The sequence below is a fragment of the Grampus griseus genome (genome assembly GCF_964374135.1).
Source record: "Grampus griseus genome assembly, chromosome: 13".
In the NCBI taxonomy this organism is placed as follows: domain Eukaryota; kingdom Metazoa; phylum Chordata; class Mammalia; order Artiodactyla; family Delphinidae; genus Grampus; species Grampus griseus.
Window position 1 is genome coordinate 7,317,973 of NC_139007.1, and position 20,188 is coordinate 7,338,160.

Here is a 20,188-nt window from a genome sequence, read left to right on the forward strand (position 1 = left end):
CCCTATACTTTCTGATCAATTTTTCTCTAAACCTAAGACTGCTCTGAAAAACCTAGTCTATTAATTATTTAAAAAGAGAAAGAAAAGTACTTGCCTGCTAATTCTAACACCTAGATTATCTTGGAGTCTACTTCTAACTGCTTTTATCTCTTGGTTGTAAGTTACATCTTCCAGCTTCTTTGCATGTCTAGTTGATGTTCTTCAGTGCTTGAAACAGTTGCTCCTGTATCTTGTGCAGTTTTGTAAGTTGTTTTCAGTAGAGTCAATCCAATACTACTTGCTCTGTCATGGTCTAAGTAGAAGTTAAATAGTGCTTTTCAACCATGGCTGTACATTAGAATCACCTAGGGAACTTTAAAACTTACCAGTGCTGAATGAGGCCCAGGCATGGGTAATTTTTTTAAAATTCTCCAAGTGATTAACAGGGTTAGGCTTTTCCCTGAATACGAGCATTCTACTAGGGGGAGTGGGAAGTGAAATCTGGCCTCTCCTTCCCGGGGACAGGTTGTATCTGCCTGTGGAAGGAGCACCTTTTTGTTTTTGTTTTGAATATAGTTCCCTGGGCTATACAATAGGACCTTGTTGTTTATCTGTTCTATATATACTAGTTTGCATCTGCAAATCCCAAACTCCCACTCCTTCCCTCCCGCAACCCCCTCCCGCTTGGCAACCGCAAGTCTGTTCTCTAGTCTGTGAGTCTGTTTGTGTTTCATAGATAAGTTCATTTGTGTCCTATTTTAGATTCCACCTATAAGTAATATCATATGATATTTGTCTTTCTCTGTCTGACTTACTTCACTTAGTATGATCATCTCCAGGTCCATCCAAGTTCCTGCAAATGGCATTATTTCATTCTTTTTTATAGCTGAGTAGTATTCCATTGTATATATGTACCACATCTTCTTCACGCATTCACCTGTCAGTGGACATTTAGGTTGCTTCCATGTCTTGGTTATTGTGAATAGTGCTGCAAGGAACATTGGGGTGCATGTATCCTTTTGAATTAGAGTTTTCTCCAGATATATGCGCAGGAGTGGTATTGCTACATTATACGGTAGTTCTGTTTTTAGTTTTTTGAGGAATCTTCATTCTGTTCTGAAGGAGCACTTTTTTGAATTTGCCCTTCAAAGCTTCCATATGGATCAGCAGGACCCTGGATTCTAATGTGTAGCCACTAGCTTCCCCTAACAAGGGTGGAGGGTCAGGAATTCTTATTAACTTTTACAGAGATTTTAAGATCATAACGTTTTCAAGTGTATTGATGCTTTCTGTGCTCTAGAAGAGGGAAAGAGTTAGAAATAACTTGTATAGCCATCCTTTCCCACTTAAAGGTTTCTTTACAATGATGTGTTATCTATTCAAAACATTGCACAGTTTGCATTTTTAAGAACTCATCTCTAAAACTACTTCATCTGATATTCCTTCAGTACAACTGTATCAATGAACCTTAATATATTAAGCTCTATCTTTTTTTAATAAAGTAGAAGTACTTTCTGAGAACATATTGTTTATTTGTAATATTTAGTTTGATGCCATTTATTTCCTATTTTGCAAGGTTTAGGCAGACTCCCATTGTTAATGTAATTATTAACATAAAATGTATTATAGCTTTTATGTGTATATACAAAAAACATGCCCAGAATTTTCAAGAAATAAGTCTACCCATAAGTGAATTTTGTTATCATCCAATATGTGCTTTCTAAAGGGCTGATTTTTTCCTTAAATTATTTTTGACCATTTTAAATGAAAACTTTCTAGTGTGCTTCATGGTTGCTTACCTTCTGAAGTAGAGTATATGGAACCTAATTTAGCCCTTTCAAAGTGACTTAGTTATCATTATCAATCTTGTGTAATCTATTCTGCTTTAATAGTACACTGGTGTCCTGTGCTCTCAAAAATGTCTGGATAGTAGATCCTCCATTAGAGAGGCCCAAGTTATATTAATTTTTTTTACTGATTTTATCTGCTTTTTATGGGAATTTTCTAGGTTTTCTTTAAGAGGGACCTTTTTGTTTCAGCATCAAGTTCTTATTTCCTTTGTCTATTATACTTATGTATACTTAATGCCTATATATACTATATATGCTCTACTTCTCCTTCTCCCTTGGTTTCTTTTGCTCTTTATAATGTACTGTGGATTGAGAAAACAAATAACTTAAACCAGTAGGGGTTGTATCTAACAGTATATAAATCAGGTTTGTATAAAAAGAACTTAAAGAACATTTGTTCAGATAGCCTCATCCACCGGAGGGCAGACAGCAGAAGCAAAAAGCACTACAGCCCTGCAGCCTGTGGAACAAAAACCACATTCACAGAAAGATAGACAAGATGAAAGGGCAGAGGGCAATGTACCAGATGAAGGAACAAGGTAAAACCCCAGAAAAACAACTAAATGAAGTGGAGATAGGCAACCTTCCAAATAAAGATTTCACAATAATGATATTGAAGATCATCCAGGACCTCGGAAAAAGAATGGAGGCAAAGATCGAGAAGATGCGAGAAATATTTAACAGAGACCTAGAAGAATTAAAGAACAAACAACTAGAAGAATTAAAGGACAAACAAACAGAGATGAACAATACAATAACTGAAATGAAAAATACACTAGGAGAAGTCAATAGCAGAATAACTGAGGCAGAAGAACAGATAAGTGACCCGGAAGACAGAATGGTGGAATTCACTGCCGTGGAACAGAATAAAGAAAAAAGAATGAAAAGAAATGAAGACAGCCTAAGAGACCTCTGGGACTACATTAAATGCAACAACATTGGCATTATAGGGGTCTCAGAAGGAGAAGAGAGAGAGAAAGGACCCGAGAAAATATTTGAAGAGATTATAGTCGAAAATTTCCCTAACATGGGAAAGGAAATAGCCACCCAAGTCCAGGAAGCGCAGAGAGTCCCAGGCATGATAAACCCAAGGAGAAATACACCGAGACACATAGTAATAAAGTAGACAAAAATTAACGACAAAGAAATATTATTGAAAGCAGCAAGGGAAAAATGACAAATAACATACAAGGGAACTCCCATAAGGTTAACAGCTGATTTCTCAGCAGAAACTCTACAAGCCAGAAGGGAGTGGCATGATATATTTAAAGTGATGAAAGGGAAGAACCTACCACCAAGATTACTCTACCCGGCAAGGATCTCATTCAGATTCGATGGAGAAATCAAAAGCTTTACATAGGAAGCAAAAGCTAAGAGAATTCAACACCACCAAACGAGCTCTACAACAAATGCTAAGGAACTTCTCTAAGTGGGAAACACAAGAGAAGAAAAGGACCTACAAAAACAAACCCATAACAATTAAGAAAATGGTAATAGGAACATACATATTGATAATTACATTAAATGTAAATGGATTAAATGCCCCAAACAAAAGACACAGGCTTGCTGAATGGATGCGAAAACAAGACGCATATATATGCTGTCTACAAGAGACCCACTTCAGACCTAGGGACACATACAGACTGAAAGTGAGGGAATGGAAAAAGATATTCCATGCAAATGGAAATCAAAAGAAAGCTGAAGTGGCAATACTCATATCAGATAAAATAGACTTTAAAATAATGAATGTTACAAGAGACAAGGAAAGACACTACCTAATGATCAAGAGATTGATCCAAGAAAAAGATGTAACAATTATAAATACATATGCACCCATATATACATGGTGCACCCATATATATATGGTGCTTATGTATTGAGGTGCTCCTAAACATAGGAGCACCTCAATACATAAGGCAACTGCTAACAGCTCTGAAAGAGGAAATCAACAGTAACACAATAATAGTGGGGGACTTTAACATCTCACTTACACCAATGGACAGATCATCCATAATGAAAATAAATAAGGAAGCCCAAGCTTTAAATGACACAATAGACCAGATAGATTTAATTGATATTTGTAGGACATTCCATCCAAAAACAGCAGATTACACTTCCTTCTCAAGTGCGCACAGAACATTCTCCAGGGTAGATCACATCTTGGGTCACAAATCAAGCCTCAGTAAATGTAAGAAAATTGAAATCATATCAAGCATCTTTTCCGACCACAGCACTGTGAGATTAAGAATCAATTACAGAGGAAAAAAACGTAAAAACCACAAACACATGGAGGCTAAACAATACATTACTAGATAACCAAAAGATCACTGAGGAAATCAAAAAATGCCTAGAGACAAATGACAACGAAAACACGACTATGGGATGCAGCAAAAGCAGTTCTAAGAGGGAAGTTTATAGCAATACAAGCCTACCTCAGGAAGCAAGAAAAATCTCATAAACAATCTAACCCTATGCCTAAAGGAACTAGAGACAAAAGAACAAACAAAACCCAAAGTTAATAGAAGGAAAGAAATCATAAAGATCAGAGCAGAAATAAATGAAATAGAAACAAAGAAGACAATAGCAAAGATTGATAAAACGAAAAGCTTGTTCTTTGAGAAGATAAACAAAATTGATAAACCATTAGCCACACTCATCAAGGAAAAGAGGGAGAGGACTCAAATCAATAAAATTAGAAATGAAAAAGGAGAAGTTACAATAGACACCGCAGAAGTACAAAGCATCCTAAGAGACTACTACAAGCAACTCTGTGCCAATTAAATGGACAACCTGGAAGAAATGGACAAATTCTTAGAAAGGTATAACCTTCCAAGACTGAACCAGGAAGAAATAGAAAATATGCACAGACCAATCACAAGTAATGAAATTGAAACTATGATTTAAAATCTTCCAACAAACAAAAGTCCAGGACCAGATGGCTTCACAGGTGAATTCTTTCAAACATTTAGAGAAGAGCTAACATCCATCCTTCTCAAACTCTTCCAAAATATAGCAGAGGGAGGAACACTCCCAAACTCATTCTACGAGGCCACCATCACCCTGATACCAAAAACAGACAAAGATAACTACAAAAAATGAAAATTACAGACCAATATCACTGATGAATATAGATGCAAAAATCCTCAATAAAATACTAGCAAACAGAATCCAACAACACATTAAAAGGATCATACACCATGATCAACTGGGATTTATCCCAGGGATGCAAGGATTCTTCAATATACGCAAATCAATCAGTGTGATACACCATATTAACAAAGTGAGGAATAAAAACCGTATGATCATCTCAGTGGTTGCAGGAAAAGCTTTTCACAAAATTCAACACCCATTTATGATAAAAAGTCTCCAGAAAGTGGGTATAGAGGGAACCTACCTCAACATAATAAAGGCCATATATGACAAACCCACAGCAAACATCATTCTCAATGGTGAAAACCTGAAAACATTTCCTCTAAGATCAGGAACAAGACAGGGATGTCCACTCTCGCCACTGTTATTCAGCATAGTTTTGAAAGTCCTAGCCACGGCAACCAGAGAAGAAAAAGAAATAAAAGGAATACAAATTGGAAAAGAGGAAGTAAAACTGTCACTGTTTGCAGATGACATGATACTATACATAGAGAATCCTAAAGATGCCACCAGAAAACTACTAGAGTTTATCATTGAATTTGATAAAGTTGCAGGATACAAAATTAATGCACAGAAATCTCTTGCATTCCTACACACTGATGATGAAACATCTGAAAGAGAAATTAAGGAAACACTCCCATTTACCACTGCAACAGAAAGAATAAAATACCTAGAGAGGCAAAAGACCTGTATGCAGAAAACTGTAAGATACTGATGAAAGAAATTAAAGATGATACAAACAGATGGAGAGGCATACTATGTTCTTGGACTGGAAGAATCAATATTTTGAAAATGACTCTACTACCCAAAGCATTCTACAGATTCAATGCAATCCCTGTCAGATTACCAATGGCATTTTTTACAGAACTAGAACAAAAAATCTTAAAATTTGTCTGGAGACACAAAAGACCCAGAATAGCCAAAGCAGTCTTGAGGGAAAAAAACGGAGCTGTAGGAATCAGACTCCCTGACTTCACACTATACTACAAAGCTACAGTAATGAAGATAATATGGTACTGGCACAAAAACAGAAATATACATCAGTGGAACAGGATAGAAAGCTCAGAGTTAGACCCACGCACCTATGGTCAACTAATCTATGACAAAGGAGGCAAGGATATACAATGGAGAAAAGACAGTCTCTTCAGTAAGTGGTGCTGGGAACACTGGACAGCCACATGTAAAAGCTACACCCCCTAACACCATACACAAAAATAAACGCAAAATGGATGAAAGACCTAAATGTAAGACTGGACACTATAAAACTCTCAGAGGAAAACATAGGAAGAACACTCTTTGACATAAATCACAGCAAGATCTTTTTTGATCCACCTCCTAGAGTAATGAAAATAAAAACAAAAATAAACAAATGGGACCTAATGAAACTTAAAAGCTTTTGCAAAGCAAAGGAAACTACAAACAAGACGAAAAGACAACCCTCAGAACGGGAGAAAATATTTGCAAACAAATCAACAAAGGATTAATCTGCAGAATATATAAACAGCTCATGCAGCTCAATATTAAAAAAACCAAACGACCCAATCCAAAAATGGGCAGATTAGACATTTCTCCAAAGAAGCCATACAGATGGCCAAGAAGCACATGAAAAGCTGCTCAACATCACTAACTATTAGAGAAATGCAAATCAAAACTACAATGAGGTATCACCTCACACCAGTTAGAATGGGCATCATCAGAAAATCTACAGACAACAGATGCTGGAGAGGGTGTGGAGAAAAGGGAACCCTCTTGCACTGTTGGTGGGAATGTAAATTGATACAGCCACTATGGAGAACAGTATGGAGGTTCCTTACAAAACTAAAAATAGAATTACCATATGACCCAGCAATCGCACTACTGGGCATATACCCAGAGAAAACCATAATTCAAAAAGACACATGCACCCCAATGTTCACTGCAGCACTATTTACAATAGCCAGGTCATTGAAGCAACCTAAATGTCCATCGACAGAGGAATGGATAAAGAACATGTGGTACACGTATACAATGGAATATTACCCAGCCATTAAAGGGAATGAAATAGTGCCATTTGCAGAGCCGTGGATGGACCTAGAGACTGCAATGCAGAGTGAGCTAAGTCAGAAATAGAAAAACAAATATCGTACATTAACACATATATGTGGAACCTAGAAAAATGGTACAGATGAAGGAGTTCACAGGGCAGAAATAGAGACACAGATGTAGAGAACAAATGTACGTACACCAAGCAGGGACAGTGGTGGGCGGGGGTGTGGGATGAACTGGGGGATTGGGATTGACGTGTATACACTAATAGGTATAAAATGGATGACTAATGAGAACCTGCTGTATAAAAAAATAAATTAAATTCAAAACAAGAAACATTTGTTCAGTGAACATTTGTGAGGTGCCTTCTTTCTTCAAGGCAACATAGATAATATATCACATATTTGGACTCTGCACTACAGATTAGAATCTAACCTGGATGAGCATGTATAAAATTATTATAGTAAATATTATAATAATATGTGATTAATATATTAAATTATAATAAATATAGTTATATTAATTACTTATTAAAATTATTATAGTAAGCATTGCTTAGCAATTTAAACAACCTATTAGGGTGAACATAGATAAAGGAACATTTAACTCTTTAAAGCACTATAAACACCCATTTTGAACCCTTAAAGCCTTTTTTTAACGTCCTAGTTAAATTTTGAATAGTTGATATTGCCAAATAAGTGGATTCTTTAAAGTTAGGGTACATACTCAAAACGTGTCTTACAGATATATATATATATATATATATATATATATATATATACACCAAAGTATTAATATCTGTTACTCATATCCTGAGTTTGTAAATTTGACATTTTTTTCTGTGCCTGCCTTTTGCCCAGAATTAAGCTGTGCTGCCATCAGGTGGCAGTGATGCCTTAGTGATGGCCTCACAGTGCTGTGCCAGCCTTTTTCCTCACGGGTTGCCACTGCCCGGAAATCAGGGCAGGAGAAAGTTCAGACAGAGAGCCTCGTCTGGTAGCAGAGAGGAAAGGAAAGACTTTATGATAACAGGGAGTCTTAATGAAGAAGGGAAGGGATCAGTGGTTGGAGCACAAGTCTTGACACTTTTCTCAAGTCTTTATTTGAATCCCATGTGTATCACAGCCCAGCTATGTTGTCTTGCCTCACTTGTTAAATGAAGAAATATCCACTTCATAGGGTTTTTATATGGTTCAAATCAAAGAATGAAACTAAAGTGCTTAGCACGGAGCCTGGTAGGGAGGATGCTGTCCAGAAATGATGGTTCTTATTGTAGGGATCAGGGAAGGTGGGAAGGCAGGCCCAGCTGCAGCTGCAGGAATCCAGATGACTTCAGGCTGCATTTCTTTACACTTTACAGCCCTCGGGGAAAATACCTCTAACAGACAGGCAGGCAGGCAGGCAGGCAGATAACTTTTCCTCATGTCTCCCGTAGTGTTGGAGAGGAAGAAGGGGCCGTCAGCAGCATTTGAAGGTGAAAACAGTTGCATCCTTCCCACAGATGTTTCGTTGCCCCCGTCAACTTGTCCCTCTGAAGACCTAGTCTCACCAACTCAGGGAGACAAGCTTAGGAAGTCAGAAACTCAACTGGCTATAACTTGATGATGAATAAAATGTTTCTTCAATTCACTGTACATTTTTTTTTTTTTTTGGCTGCATTGGATCTTCATTGCTGCACGCAGGCTTTTCTCTAGTTGCGGTGAGCGGGGGCTACTCTTTGTTGCGGTGCATGGGCTTCTTGTGGTGACTTCTCTTGTTGGGGAGCATGGGCTCTAGGCGCACGGGCTTCAGTAGTTGTGGCACGTGGGCTCAGTAGTTATGGCTCACGGGCTCTAGAGCGCAGGCTCAGTAGTTGTGGTGCACGGGCTTAGTTGCTCTGCGTCAGGTGGGACCTTCCCAGACCAGGGCTGGAACCCGTGTCCACTGCATTGGCAGGCAGATTCTTAACCACTGCACCACTAGGGAAGCCCTGAGAAGTGTACAAATCTGTTTAATATAAGTTTTATGTGACAAGGTAGCCTTCATAAGGAAATGAAGACCCAAAGAAACAGACCTGAGTATTTTGTGATAGGCTTGATGAAGAGTTGACAGTTCATGAAGGAATACGATAGGTTAAGGAGTATGAAGTAATTGTAGTAAACCGAGGGAATTTATTAGCAAGGCCTGTTTGTAGGCTTCTTCTTGCCATTCCTTTGTTTTGGGAGATAAGAATGGACATTTCATTCCTCTGGGTATAGTGAGGGCACCTCTCACATGAAGGTTTTATGACCTGTTTTAGGGGAGAAGGGTTGGTGAGGAGGTCAGGGTGACTTTCCTGCTCTTCCTTTTCTTAAATTTCTTCACCTTAAGATATTCAGTATGCCAAGGTGCCATAATTTGGGGTAGCATGTCCAGAACCCCATCACCACCAGCCTCTCCTCTCTTTTTTAAAATACAAGGGGGAGCGTATAATACATAATTTTCTGCATTTGGCTTTTAAAATATTTGACTCTTTTTTTGAATATGTATTTTTTGGCTGCGTTGAGTCTTTGCTGCTGCCCGCAGGCTTTCTCTAGTGGTGGTGAGCGGGAGCTACTCTTCGTTGCAGTGAGCGGGCATCTCATTGCAGTGGCTTCTCTTACTGTGGAGCACGGGCTGTAGGCGTGCAGGTTTCAGTAGTTGCAGCACGCTGGCTCAGTAGTTGGGGCACATGGGCCCTAGAGCATGCAGGCTTCAGCAGTTGTGGCACGTGGGCTCAGTAGTTGCAGCGCGAGGGCTCTAGGCCATGTGGGCTTCAGTAGTTGTGGTGCGGGCTTGAGTAGTTATGGCTTGCAGGCTCTAGAGCGCAGGCTCAGTAGTTGTGGCACACAGGCTTAGTTGCTCCGTGACATGTGGGATCTTCCCAGACCAGGGCTCGAACCCATGTCCCCTGCATTGGCAGGTGGATTCTTAACCACTGCGCCACCAGGGAAGCCCCTCATTGTACATTTAAAACCAAAGACCCCTAAGTTTTACTTCCCTTTAGAAAAAAATCTTAGGTGTAATATAATTCCAAGATATAATATCATTTCTCTCTCCTCCATGTACCCTTCAAACAAAATATCTTTTCCATCCCCTTACTGTTGCTCCAGTGCTGACAAAGCCTTTTCCTGCATAGTTAGAAATGAAAGGGTCAGAATACAAATATGATGGAAGAAATATTCAACTACATTTGACCAGTATTTACCAAGTACTTGCTTCTGTAACATACTAAGACATATTTTGGGGGGATAGCAAAGATCATCCAAAACACAGTTCCTACTCTAATGTGTTCCTACACATTAGGAGGGGAGACAGTTCACATATACAATTATTTTAAGAAAAAATGTGGTGAATGCTACAGTGGTAATTGTAATAGCTTATATTTATAGACACTTTCCAGATTAAAAACTGCTATCAAATACATTATCTTGTTTATTCTTTGCAATAACCCCCTATGAAGAATAAGTATTAAGTGTAATTGAAAAGGAGTCATCGAGGCTCCAAGGTGAAATGCCGAAGGTCACAGAGCCAGCGAGTCCACCATCAGCTCAGCTGGTGTGTACTGGGATGCCTGGCACACAGCACCAGGGAGTTCTAGCTGATCCCACCATTCTTCTGTGCACTGGGTGCTGTTCTTGGTGTGGGGATGTAGTGGTAAATAAGACAGACAGAATCCCCATCTCCAAGGAGGATGAATGGTGGATCCATAATGTAAAACGAAATTTCTTACCTACATTCTATTCTTTCTTTTAACTCTTGCGGTAAGTACCAAAATACAGTGCTTTGGCCACCCTGAGGAGGGAGAGTAATTCTCACAGGGATGGTTATGGAGGGCCTCGCAAAGGGGGTTTCTTTCCCTGCCACCCAGTTCCTGATTGACTTTTTAAATGTGCCATGTTATTCATACTCCCTTTTGGGATTTTCCAGGTGCGCAGATTTTCTGAGGCATTCTTTTGTTTTGAGCATCCGAGAGAAGCTGCCATTGCATACCAGGAACTTCAGTGAGTAGCATAAATCCAAAATTCAAATGATTCTATTTCCTTTTACATAAGATATCATCTCAGAATTTATCAGTGACAGAATATACAATATTTACAATGAAAGAAATTAGGAGAATGTGAAGTTTAGAAAGCTCCTGTTTAGTCAAATTGCATTTAATCTTATGCATTCCTTCACTAAAGACCCCGCCCTTACATAAAGAAGTGTACTGTGCCGTTACCCCTCCCCACACAGATCTACCCCACCCTTGGGAGTCCCACGCAGCCCTGGCTCCAGCCTTTCATTTGACCGTCTTGTTGTATTTTTATCTTCACAGGTCAGAATCTCTTACATTTATCATTATGTATTACATATTTTCACAGGTAGTCTGACTGACACTTCCTGCTGTTATGTAAAAGATTTACAATTCAAATATCCTGAGTAGATGCCTTCCACTTTCCCTACTGAGTACATTTAGATCTGGTTTTCTTTGGCTTTAAAGAATATTTTGAGGACATTATGTTGAGTGAAAGAAGTCAGACATAAAAGAGTAAAGAATATATGACTCTGTTTATATGAAGTTCTGGAACACATAAGACTAAGGTGGAGCAAGTCAGAAGAGTGGGTGTCTTGGTGTCGACTTGGGCTGGGAGTTTGCCTGGAAAGACGTGAGAGTACTCTCTGGACAGGTGGAAAATGTTCTGTATCGCGTGTCCGTTTGTCAGAATCGTGCAGCCAAGATTTGTTTGTTTCAGTGCATGTGAAGTATATGCCCCAACAGACAACTCTCAATAATCATAGGGTGTGTAGGTAGGCAGTGAGTGGAGATACAGACAAAGCAAGAAGGGAAAATGTTTGTTGATGGGGCTTATGGTGCTGTTCTGTGTACTTTGATTTGTTTCAAATTTTCCGTAAGAAAGTTTTTTTTAAAAAAACTATTTTGCATTAGAAAGCTATATACCTTTTTTAAAATAGCTGTTAATTGTATTCATCAGTACATGTTAACTTTTTTTTTCAACATTATCATCAAATCGTTAGCAGGCATTTGAGCTTTTGGTCTTTCTCCTCTATGCTATTCTCAGCTAATTAGGATGTTCAGACATTAAGCACAGAAGACTCACTTTGAAATGACATTTAAAAGTATAGAAGAGTATAATAGAAATTAAATAACTTATCAGTAAACAGTAATTTTATTAGTAATTTTTGTCAACAAACCATAATTTTCATCGTACCAGTTTTTATCTCTGACCAAGGAGCTCTTTCGTAAGGAGGTTGTCTTGAGGAGGGGTGGTCCTGGAGAGACGATGAGGTGAAATTGGTGTGATTGTCTAGATTGCAGTCTGACGTAAGACATGTTTTTCAGTGCTCAGAGTCACCTCCAGATGTGCACCGCTCTCAAAAACACTTCCTTCTGCAGCTCTCTCCCACCCCTGCCTATTGAGTGTAGTGAATTAGATGGAGATCTCAATTCATTACCTGTGATCTTTGAAGACAGGTATTTAGATGCAGTTACTGAAGGTAAGTGTAATCTAACTAAAATATGTAAGCTGTGTGTGTCATTTTCAGTATATTCTAATATACATAAAGCCATTCCTTAATGTGGGGCTGTTTTCCCCCCTCCAGTTTTATTTATTTTTGAGGATATTAGAAAGTTATAGTCAGAGAAAGTAGTCTTGATCATATGAGTTCTTATACCTCGTTTTAAACCTGAATTTCTTTTTCTTTGGATAAAAGACTTAGATGCACCCTGGATGGGAATTCAGAGTCTTCAGAGATCAGAGTCCAGTAGAATGGATAAATGTGAGACTGAAGAAAGCTCTCTAGCTGGACTTTCCAGCCCAGAGTTGAAAGTCAGACCTGCTGGGGACTCCAGTTTTTGGTCTACAGAAGGTGAAAAGCAGCTAACAAAGTCTCTAAAAGGAAAGAATGAAGAATCAAATAAATCCAAGGTTAAGGTTACTAAGCTCATGAAAACAATGAAACCTGAAAACACAAAAAAATTAATAAAACAGAACTCTAAGGATTCTGTGGTTTTGGTAGGCTACAAATGTTTGAAAAGTACAGCATCAAATGATCTCTTTAAAAGCTTTGAAGGCAATCTTTCACATAGTCAGAAGGAAGGTCTGGACACCACAATATGTGGATATAATTTTGACCTAAAGACCTACATCAGACAGACAAGTCAAAAGGAAGCTAGCTATTTGCCAGCTAATACAGAGAGAACTGAACAAAAGTCTCCAGATATTGAAAATATGCAACCAGACCTGTTTGATCCTTTGAACTCTGGCAGCCTAAATCTTTGTGCAAATTTGTCCATTTCAGGTAAACTTGATATCTCCCAGGAGGATAGTGAAATTGCACAAGTGGAACACAGTGTGGCATCCAGAAGTTCATCAGATGATTGCCATGATCATCAAACTGCCCCCACTTCGGGAGTTAGGACAATTGAAGTAAAGCCCTCTAATAAAGACCCTTTCGGTGGAGAGAAAATAACTGTTAAAATAGGACCTTGGACAGAGCTTCGACAAGATGAAGTCTTTGTGGACAGTTTACAACTACCCAACTTTGAGTCCTTAGACTCTAACGGTAAATCTAAATCTATAGAACTAACACTTGAAAAGGAAGCTTTGCAGGAAGCAAAGTGTCGTTCTGTTGGAGAATCATTAGCTAAGCTAAGAAGTAATCAACCTGCTTCTTCTACAAGAGAATATCATGTTGTAGTGAGTGGAGACTCAATTAAGTTACCAGATATTAGTGCCACATGTGCCTCATCTCGGTTCTCAGATTCAGGTGTGGAAAGTGAACCAAGCTCTGTTGCAACACATCCAAACCCTGACCTAGTCTTTGAAACTGTACAAGGGCAAGGTCTTTCCAATAACGAAAGGTTATTTCCTCAGCTTTTGATGAAGCCGGATCATAATGTAAAGTTTTCAGTAGGCAGCCACTGTACTGAGAGCACAAGTGCTTTCAGTGAGATCCAGTCATCCTTAACGTCCATAAACTCTCTGCCTTCTGACGATGAGCTGTCACCTGATGAAAATCCCAAGAAATCTGTTGTACCTGAATGCCACCTAAGCGATAGCAGAACCGTGTTGAATCTAGGAACAATTGATGTGCCAAAGTGTGACGATAGGAAGAAGTCAAGTATTATCTTGCAACAGCAGAGTGTCGTGTTTTCAGGGCATTTGGACAATGAAATGATAGCAATACATTCCTTAAATTCAAACACTAAAGACCCTTTACAATTTGTTTTTTCAGACGAAGGTACTTCCAGTGATGTGAAAAGTAGTTGCAGCTCCAAACCTAACTTGGACACTTCGTGTAAAGACTCCCAGAGCCCTGATAAATCTAGTGACCCTGCAGGGACCGCAGTTCCGTTAAGTTCAGGACTGGTTTGTTCAGGCATCCCTTGTGTCGTTTCAGGTTCCATTTCTACCAGGACAGACGTCAGTGAAGATAGAACTGTGAAAAGAAAAAATAGCGATGCGTTAAATCTCAAACAAATGTATTCAGAAGCCCCTACGGTTAAAGATGAAACGCACCTGGGTACAGGTGACCCTTTTTCAGCCAGTCCTGATATGGTAAAGCAAGGGCTTGTGGAAAATTATTTTGGCTGTCAGAGCAGTACAGATACTTCTGACACGTGTACTATTAGCTACAGCAATTCAGTTAGCCCTCAGAAGGAAGCTTCTGACAAAGAAATTAGTCACCTTCAGCAGGACCAGGATAAAGAGGAGGAGGAAGAAGAGCAGGACCAGCAAATGGTTCAAAACGGGTATCATGGGGAGACAGATGACCCCGCCCCAGGTGGGGCGGCACGTGCTCACTGGGCAGACCGAGGCGCCCCAGGAGGAGAAGGGTCTATCAAATCCGGAAGGATTAGCACTGACCATCTGAGGGATGGTATAACCGTGCCTACTGTCTGTACCTCCGGCTGTCTGTCCTTCCCATCTGCACCACGAGAGTCTCCTTGCAGTGTTAAGTATTCTTCTAAGAGTAAATGTGATGCCATTACAAAGCAGCCAAGCAGCGCTTCTTACAACTTCACCTCATCACTGTCCTGGTATGAAAATTCACCAAAACCTCAAATACAAGCGTAAGTAATGGAGCACAATAGCACGTGCTACTAGAGAGAGAGAGAGAGAACATATATGTATATTTCTCCAGTAACATACATATTTCACGTTCTCTGGTTTCTGTAATACAGAAAGTGCTTCTTCGACTAGCTGTCTGAAATGGAGCAGTGAACTCACTATGCTCTTTGACAGACAGACCTGCAGTTCCCAGTATGATTGTCCTGTTCTGTAGGCTCGACTTGCCTGATACAGATTTTCCATTGGTAACTTTATGGTAGAAGTATGGCATAACTGAGACTAAAACCCTTTTTTTCCCATCAATACCTCATCTCTCCCCTGGTTAACTCCTAGACAAAAGTTAGGTTTTATATCTAGCAAATAAGGACAATATTAGATAATTGCTAGAAACTTCCTAAAGCCTACCAGACTTAGATTGCCTCAGCTAAGTCAGTGTTTCCAGAATTGGGATTTCATGGGCCCGTAAAAAAATCCAGAAAATTTTGAGCATGACATAGGTTTACTAGCATGGCACTGGTTTTCTACTACCTTAGTCCAGATGGAATTATAATCCCTGGAATAAAATGTCTGGGCATATCTACTGTAGGTTTTTTAAGTTCCCAGATCATTCTGATGTATACACATAAGTAAGACCCATGGTGCCCACACCTAGTGAACCCAGCAAGGTGAGAACAGCCCATTGAAGACTTGTAATGTGCCGGGAAGCTGAAGGTTGCATCACCTCCTGGGTACCTCAGACTCTTCTGAGTCATTAGTGCAAGCAGTGGTCTGTATTCTTCACCCAGTGTGTCCTGCTCAGTTTAGTGTTCATCAGCTTCTTGGAGTTTTACTTTTATCAGTTCAAATGATCTAATGTTACGATAGTTAATAATCTTTGATGTTCTCAGTCCCCAAGTTGATTAGAAATGTCACTTATTCTATCAGTAAATGAGTGTATGCCACCAATTTTATTTAATCACATCCCCCTCTTAGTTCTGTTCCTTCTTATTGGTATTTTTAGAGAAAAATACAAATAACCTCATCTACTAAATACTATACCTACCATTCTCACTGCTACACTGTGTAGAATATCTCCTTCTTTGCCTTTTATATAAGATTAAAAAGGAGCAAAGAGGGTAAGATTTGATCACAGGGTCAGCATCAGACTGTCCTCTGTGCAGTACTTCTCCCGTCTTTTCTATGCATACAGTATAAAATTCAGCAGAAAGCATAACTCCATTCCCAGTGTTCTCTTAGTGGATTTCAAGTTTAAAAGAATATTTTTAAGTGATGTCAGGCTTTAAATACTCATTGTATTTGATCAGAATATGTACTAAGAAATAGTAAAAAAAAAAAAAAAAAAAGTACTCTCTGATTGCTAAATCATTTAGGTGAGCCCACATATTTTCATTATTTAAAATCAAATATTTCTGGGTTTCCTCTTCTGCAGTTCTCTAAATGCAGCAGATTATCTTTTGGGTTCTAAAAACTGAATATAATACTTAGTAACGAATGTCTTTTACACTGTTTTGCTTCAGCTTCCTTCAGGCGAAAGAAGAATTGAAGCACCTTAAGCTCCCCGGGTTCATGTACAGCGATGTCCCTCTTCTGGCGTCCTCAGTGCCCTATTTCTGTGTGGAAGAGGAGGAAGAGGGTTGTTCCGAAGGCGGAGTCCATCTCATTGTGTGTGTGCACGGCCTGGACGGTACGTAACGTCTGCACGTGTAACCCGTAGCATCTCAGTCTTTTCTTTTCCTAGTAGATCTCATTTAGTTTTATTTTAATCTTTGACCTGAAAAAAGATTTCTGAATTGCTGATATTAATTAAATCTTAAATACTCTCTAAAACAGAGATGTGCTTAATTTTGCTGAGTATAATATTAGATTTCTTTGTAAAGTAAATTTTCCATGGAATTGACATCCACACGCCAACATTTTATTTATTTTAACTTCGGATTTTTCTGTCTTCTCTCTTTTTATTATTTTTGTCAGCTGTCACCTCGTGGCAATCATTTTGTCTCCCTTTGATCATCTTTCTGCTTCCCTTTTAGCTTGCTGCTTTAAACCTTATGGACAAGAAAAATCAATACCTAAGAATTAAAGATTCACTGATTAATCAGGGTATAACTTAACTTCTTAATACCTTGTTTCACTGCTGTGGTTTTGTGACAGCTGTTTCGGTTACTCGACAGCCTATTTTTCTTGGTTAGGAGCTATGTTAGAAGACACCAAATATCTCTGGACTAGCAGACTACTACTGTGTTATAAGGTGATTCTGTAGCAACAAATTGACAAAAGATTCTATGGATTATAAAAATGCTAAACACAGGTCTGAGCTAGTAAATTCTTATGAAATTGGAGATTTTTCTTTAAGAAAAACAAAACCGTGACTCAAGGAATAAAAGATCTCTAATACTAACCTCTTTCCCCCCACTAATAAAATTTTCAAAGAATTATCCTCCAAGAAAGGCTTCTTGGCCCAGTAGAATCTCTGGTAAATTCCTCTTTGAAATCTTCAAGAAACACACTATCCCACGTTATAGGGAGGAAGACAGACACACTGCTGGGGGGACAGGGGCGGTGGCGAGAGCATCAATGCGACCAGACCTCTGAAGAGACAGGCTGTTGGAGGCCATTGCCAGCTGATGGAAATCTGCTGTGAAATAGACACTGAGGATTCTGGTTCCCAGGGCCTTGTCTCTTCACAGCTGGCATAGGCCTACGCTTGTCCCCAAGAAGTGTAACAGAGTATGAGGGTGCGCATTGTACCTTTTGCTTTATCTCGTCCCTTAGGTATAACTTTGATTTTCTTCATTTTCTAGGTAACAGTGCAGATCTCCGGTTAGTAAAAACTTACATTGAACTTGGACTGCCTGGGGAAAGAATTGATTTTCTTATGTCTGAGAGAAATCAGGTACAGATAGCTGTGTTTTCGGTGGAAGCACACATTTTTCTACCAGTTTCTACCTAAATATTTGCTGACTGCAAAACGCCTGTAGTAGTAGATATAATTTTTCTGACTTCTATGAAGTTTAACAATTAATGTGTAGCCTAAGGAAGTAGAAGCGATTTACAGTTTGATTTATGAGCTTTTTACATGTGCAAAATTCCTAGAATTTCACATTCTGTGCAAATATTTTAATTAAACCATTATAAATAACCTTATGTTCAGTGTTGATAATGGACTAAACGATTACCTAAATGAAGTGTTAAGAACAGTGAGCCTTTTTTTCCCCTAGAAATTCACTACTTGTTCATTTTAATATAATGAATATTACATTCACTAACTTCTTTAAAAACCACTGGTCTTTAACCATATTTTCAATACCTAAATTAAAAATAATGTTTATATTCAGTGTTAAATGTAATTACACATATTCAGTATATAACGTATCTATTTCGCTTTTGTTTAGAATGATACTTTCGCTGATTTTGATAGCATGACTGATCGCCTTCTGGACGAGATAATACAATATATTCAGATATATAGTCTAACAGTCTCAAAAATAAGGTAACTTCTATAATATTACATAAATGGTTTTTATATCTTTATGAATTATAAAAAAATCACACAGAATTTCTGGTAATTTTGTTGTCCTATTCTGAAATATAGGATACCGCAACTCTAATTTAAAGAGAATAAAAATAAAAAGATTTTAGGGAAAGACCACATATTATATAATTCTGTTTATATGAATTGTCCAGAATTGGCAAAATTATAGAGATAGAGGTAGATCAGTGACTGCTTAGGGCTGGGGGAGAGGGGAGATAGTGGGGGGCGGGGGGGGCGGTGATAGCTAAAGAATGTAGGGTTGGACTTCCCTGGTGGTGCAGTGGTTAAGCATCCGCCTGCTAATGCAGTGGACACGGGTTTGAGCCCTGGTCCGGGAAGATCCCACATGCCACGGAGCAACTAAGCCTGTGCACAACTACTGAGCCTGCGCTCTAGAGCCCACGAACCGCAACTATCGAGCCCGCGTGCCACAACTACTGAAGCCTGTGCGCCTAGAGCCCATGCTCCGCAACAAGAGAAGCCACCGCAATGAGAAGCCCGCGCACCGCAACAAGGAGTAGCCCCCCCCCACTCGCCACAACTAGAGAAAGTCTGCGCGCAGCAACGAAGACGCAACATGGCCAAAAATAAATAAATAAAATTATTTAAAAAGAAAAAAAGAATGTAGGGTTTCTTTTAAGGTGGTGAAATATTCTAAAATTTCTTGTAGTGATGGCTGCACTACTCCGTAAATACACTAAAAAGCGTTGAGTTGTACACCTTAAACGGCTGAATTGTATGGTATGTGAATGATATCTCAGTAAAGCTGTTACCAAAAAGAAAGGTTATAGGGAAATGGATATATATTTAAAAAATGAAACTGTAAAAATACTTTCAACATGTCATGACTATACTTTGAGAGTCAGCTTTCCACAAGCAGGAGATGATGATCAAATCAACATGTCTTATTATTTAATCACAGATGTTGTGAATAGACATGGGGGAGAGAAAAGCATTTGTTTCTTCTAGTCCGGTAAGAATTAAAGAAAAAGTCAAAACTAATCTTCCTGCCTCAAAAAGAGAAGAGTAAACTGATGAGTTTCATATCCCAGCTGGGTTAGAGGAGGAAGCTGGCTCTTTATACTCTAGGCTTTTGTAGAGTTTGCTTCCTCTTGGAAGTACAGAGTAGGGACAGAGAACAGAGAGAGCAGGTTTTTATTTGAAGTCACCGTTTAAAAACAGATTTCTGTTAAAATATGGTGGGAGATGCAAGTATGTGGAGGGTGGAGAGAGATTGTTTTCTTGTTCTAGTCATTCTCATTTATGGATTTTTCATCTGTTTACTAAATTTTCTATAGTCATCTTGTATTCCTTTTATTAATTTGTTATTTTATGATGAGAAAATAAGTCTATTTTTTCAGTTCTTTTATTCATCCACGAAAGTATGCCCTCTTCTAGATTAGATGGTCAGTTATAATCAACCATTATCCAAAAGCTTGATTTGGTTGAATGAGGACTGTTCGTTATCAAACTTTACTTCACAGCTTCAGGAAGTTTGCAGCTTCTCACTAGTTATGTCTGTAAATTAGTTATATCTGTAAACCACTTTTAAGACAGCTTTCAGCCTTTCTTCTTTCACT

General features: G+C 38.8%; 1 protein-coding gene across 4 annotated transcripts in view; it reads left to right on the top strand.

Moving 5' to 3' along the window:
• Positions 1-20,188, top strand: part of FAM135A (family with sequence similarity 135 member A) — a 123,332-nt gene that overhangs the window by 81,501 nt on the left and 21,643 nt on the right. For 2 of the 4 annotated variants that reach the window (XM_082668865.1, XM_082668862.1), the window contains 6 exons: positions 10,932-11,005; positions 12,346-12,500; positions 12,717-15,078; positions 16,594-16,760; positions 17,878-17,969; positions 18,469-18,566. In XM_082668865.1, coding sequence (XP_082524991.1) covers positions 10,932-11,005; positions 12,346-12,500; positions 12,717-15,078; positions 16,594-16,760; positions 17,878-17,969; positions 18,469-18,566 — 2,948 coding nt within the window. The remainder of the gene's footprint in view (positions 1-10,931; positions 11,006-12,345; positions 12,501-12,716; positions 15,079-16,593; positions 16,761-17,877; positions 17,970-18,468; positions 18,567-20,188) is intronic. The other 2 variants (XM_082668863.1, XM_082668864.1) reach the window with 2 other exon arrangements.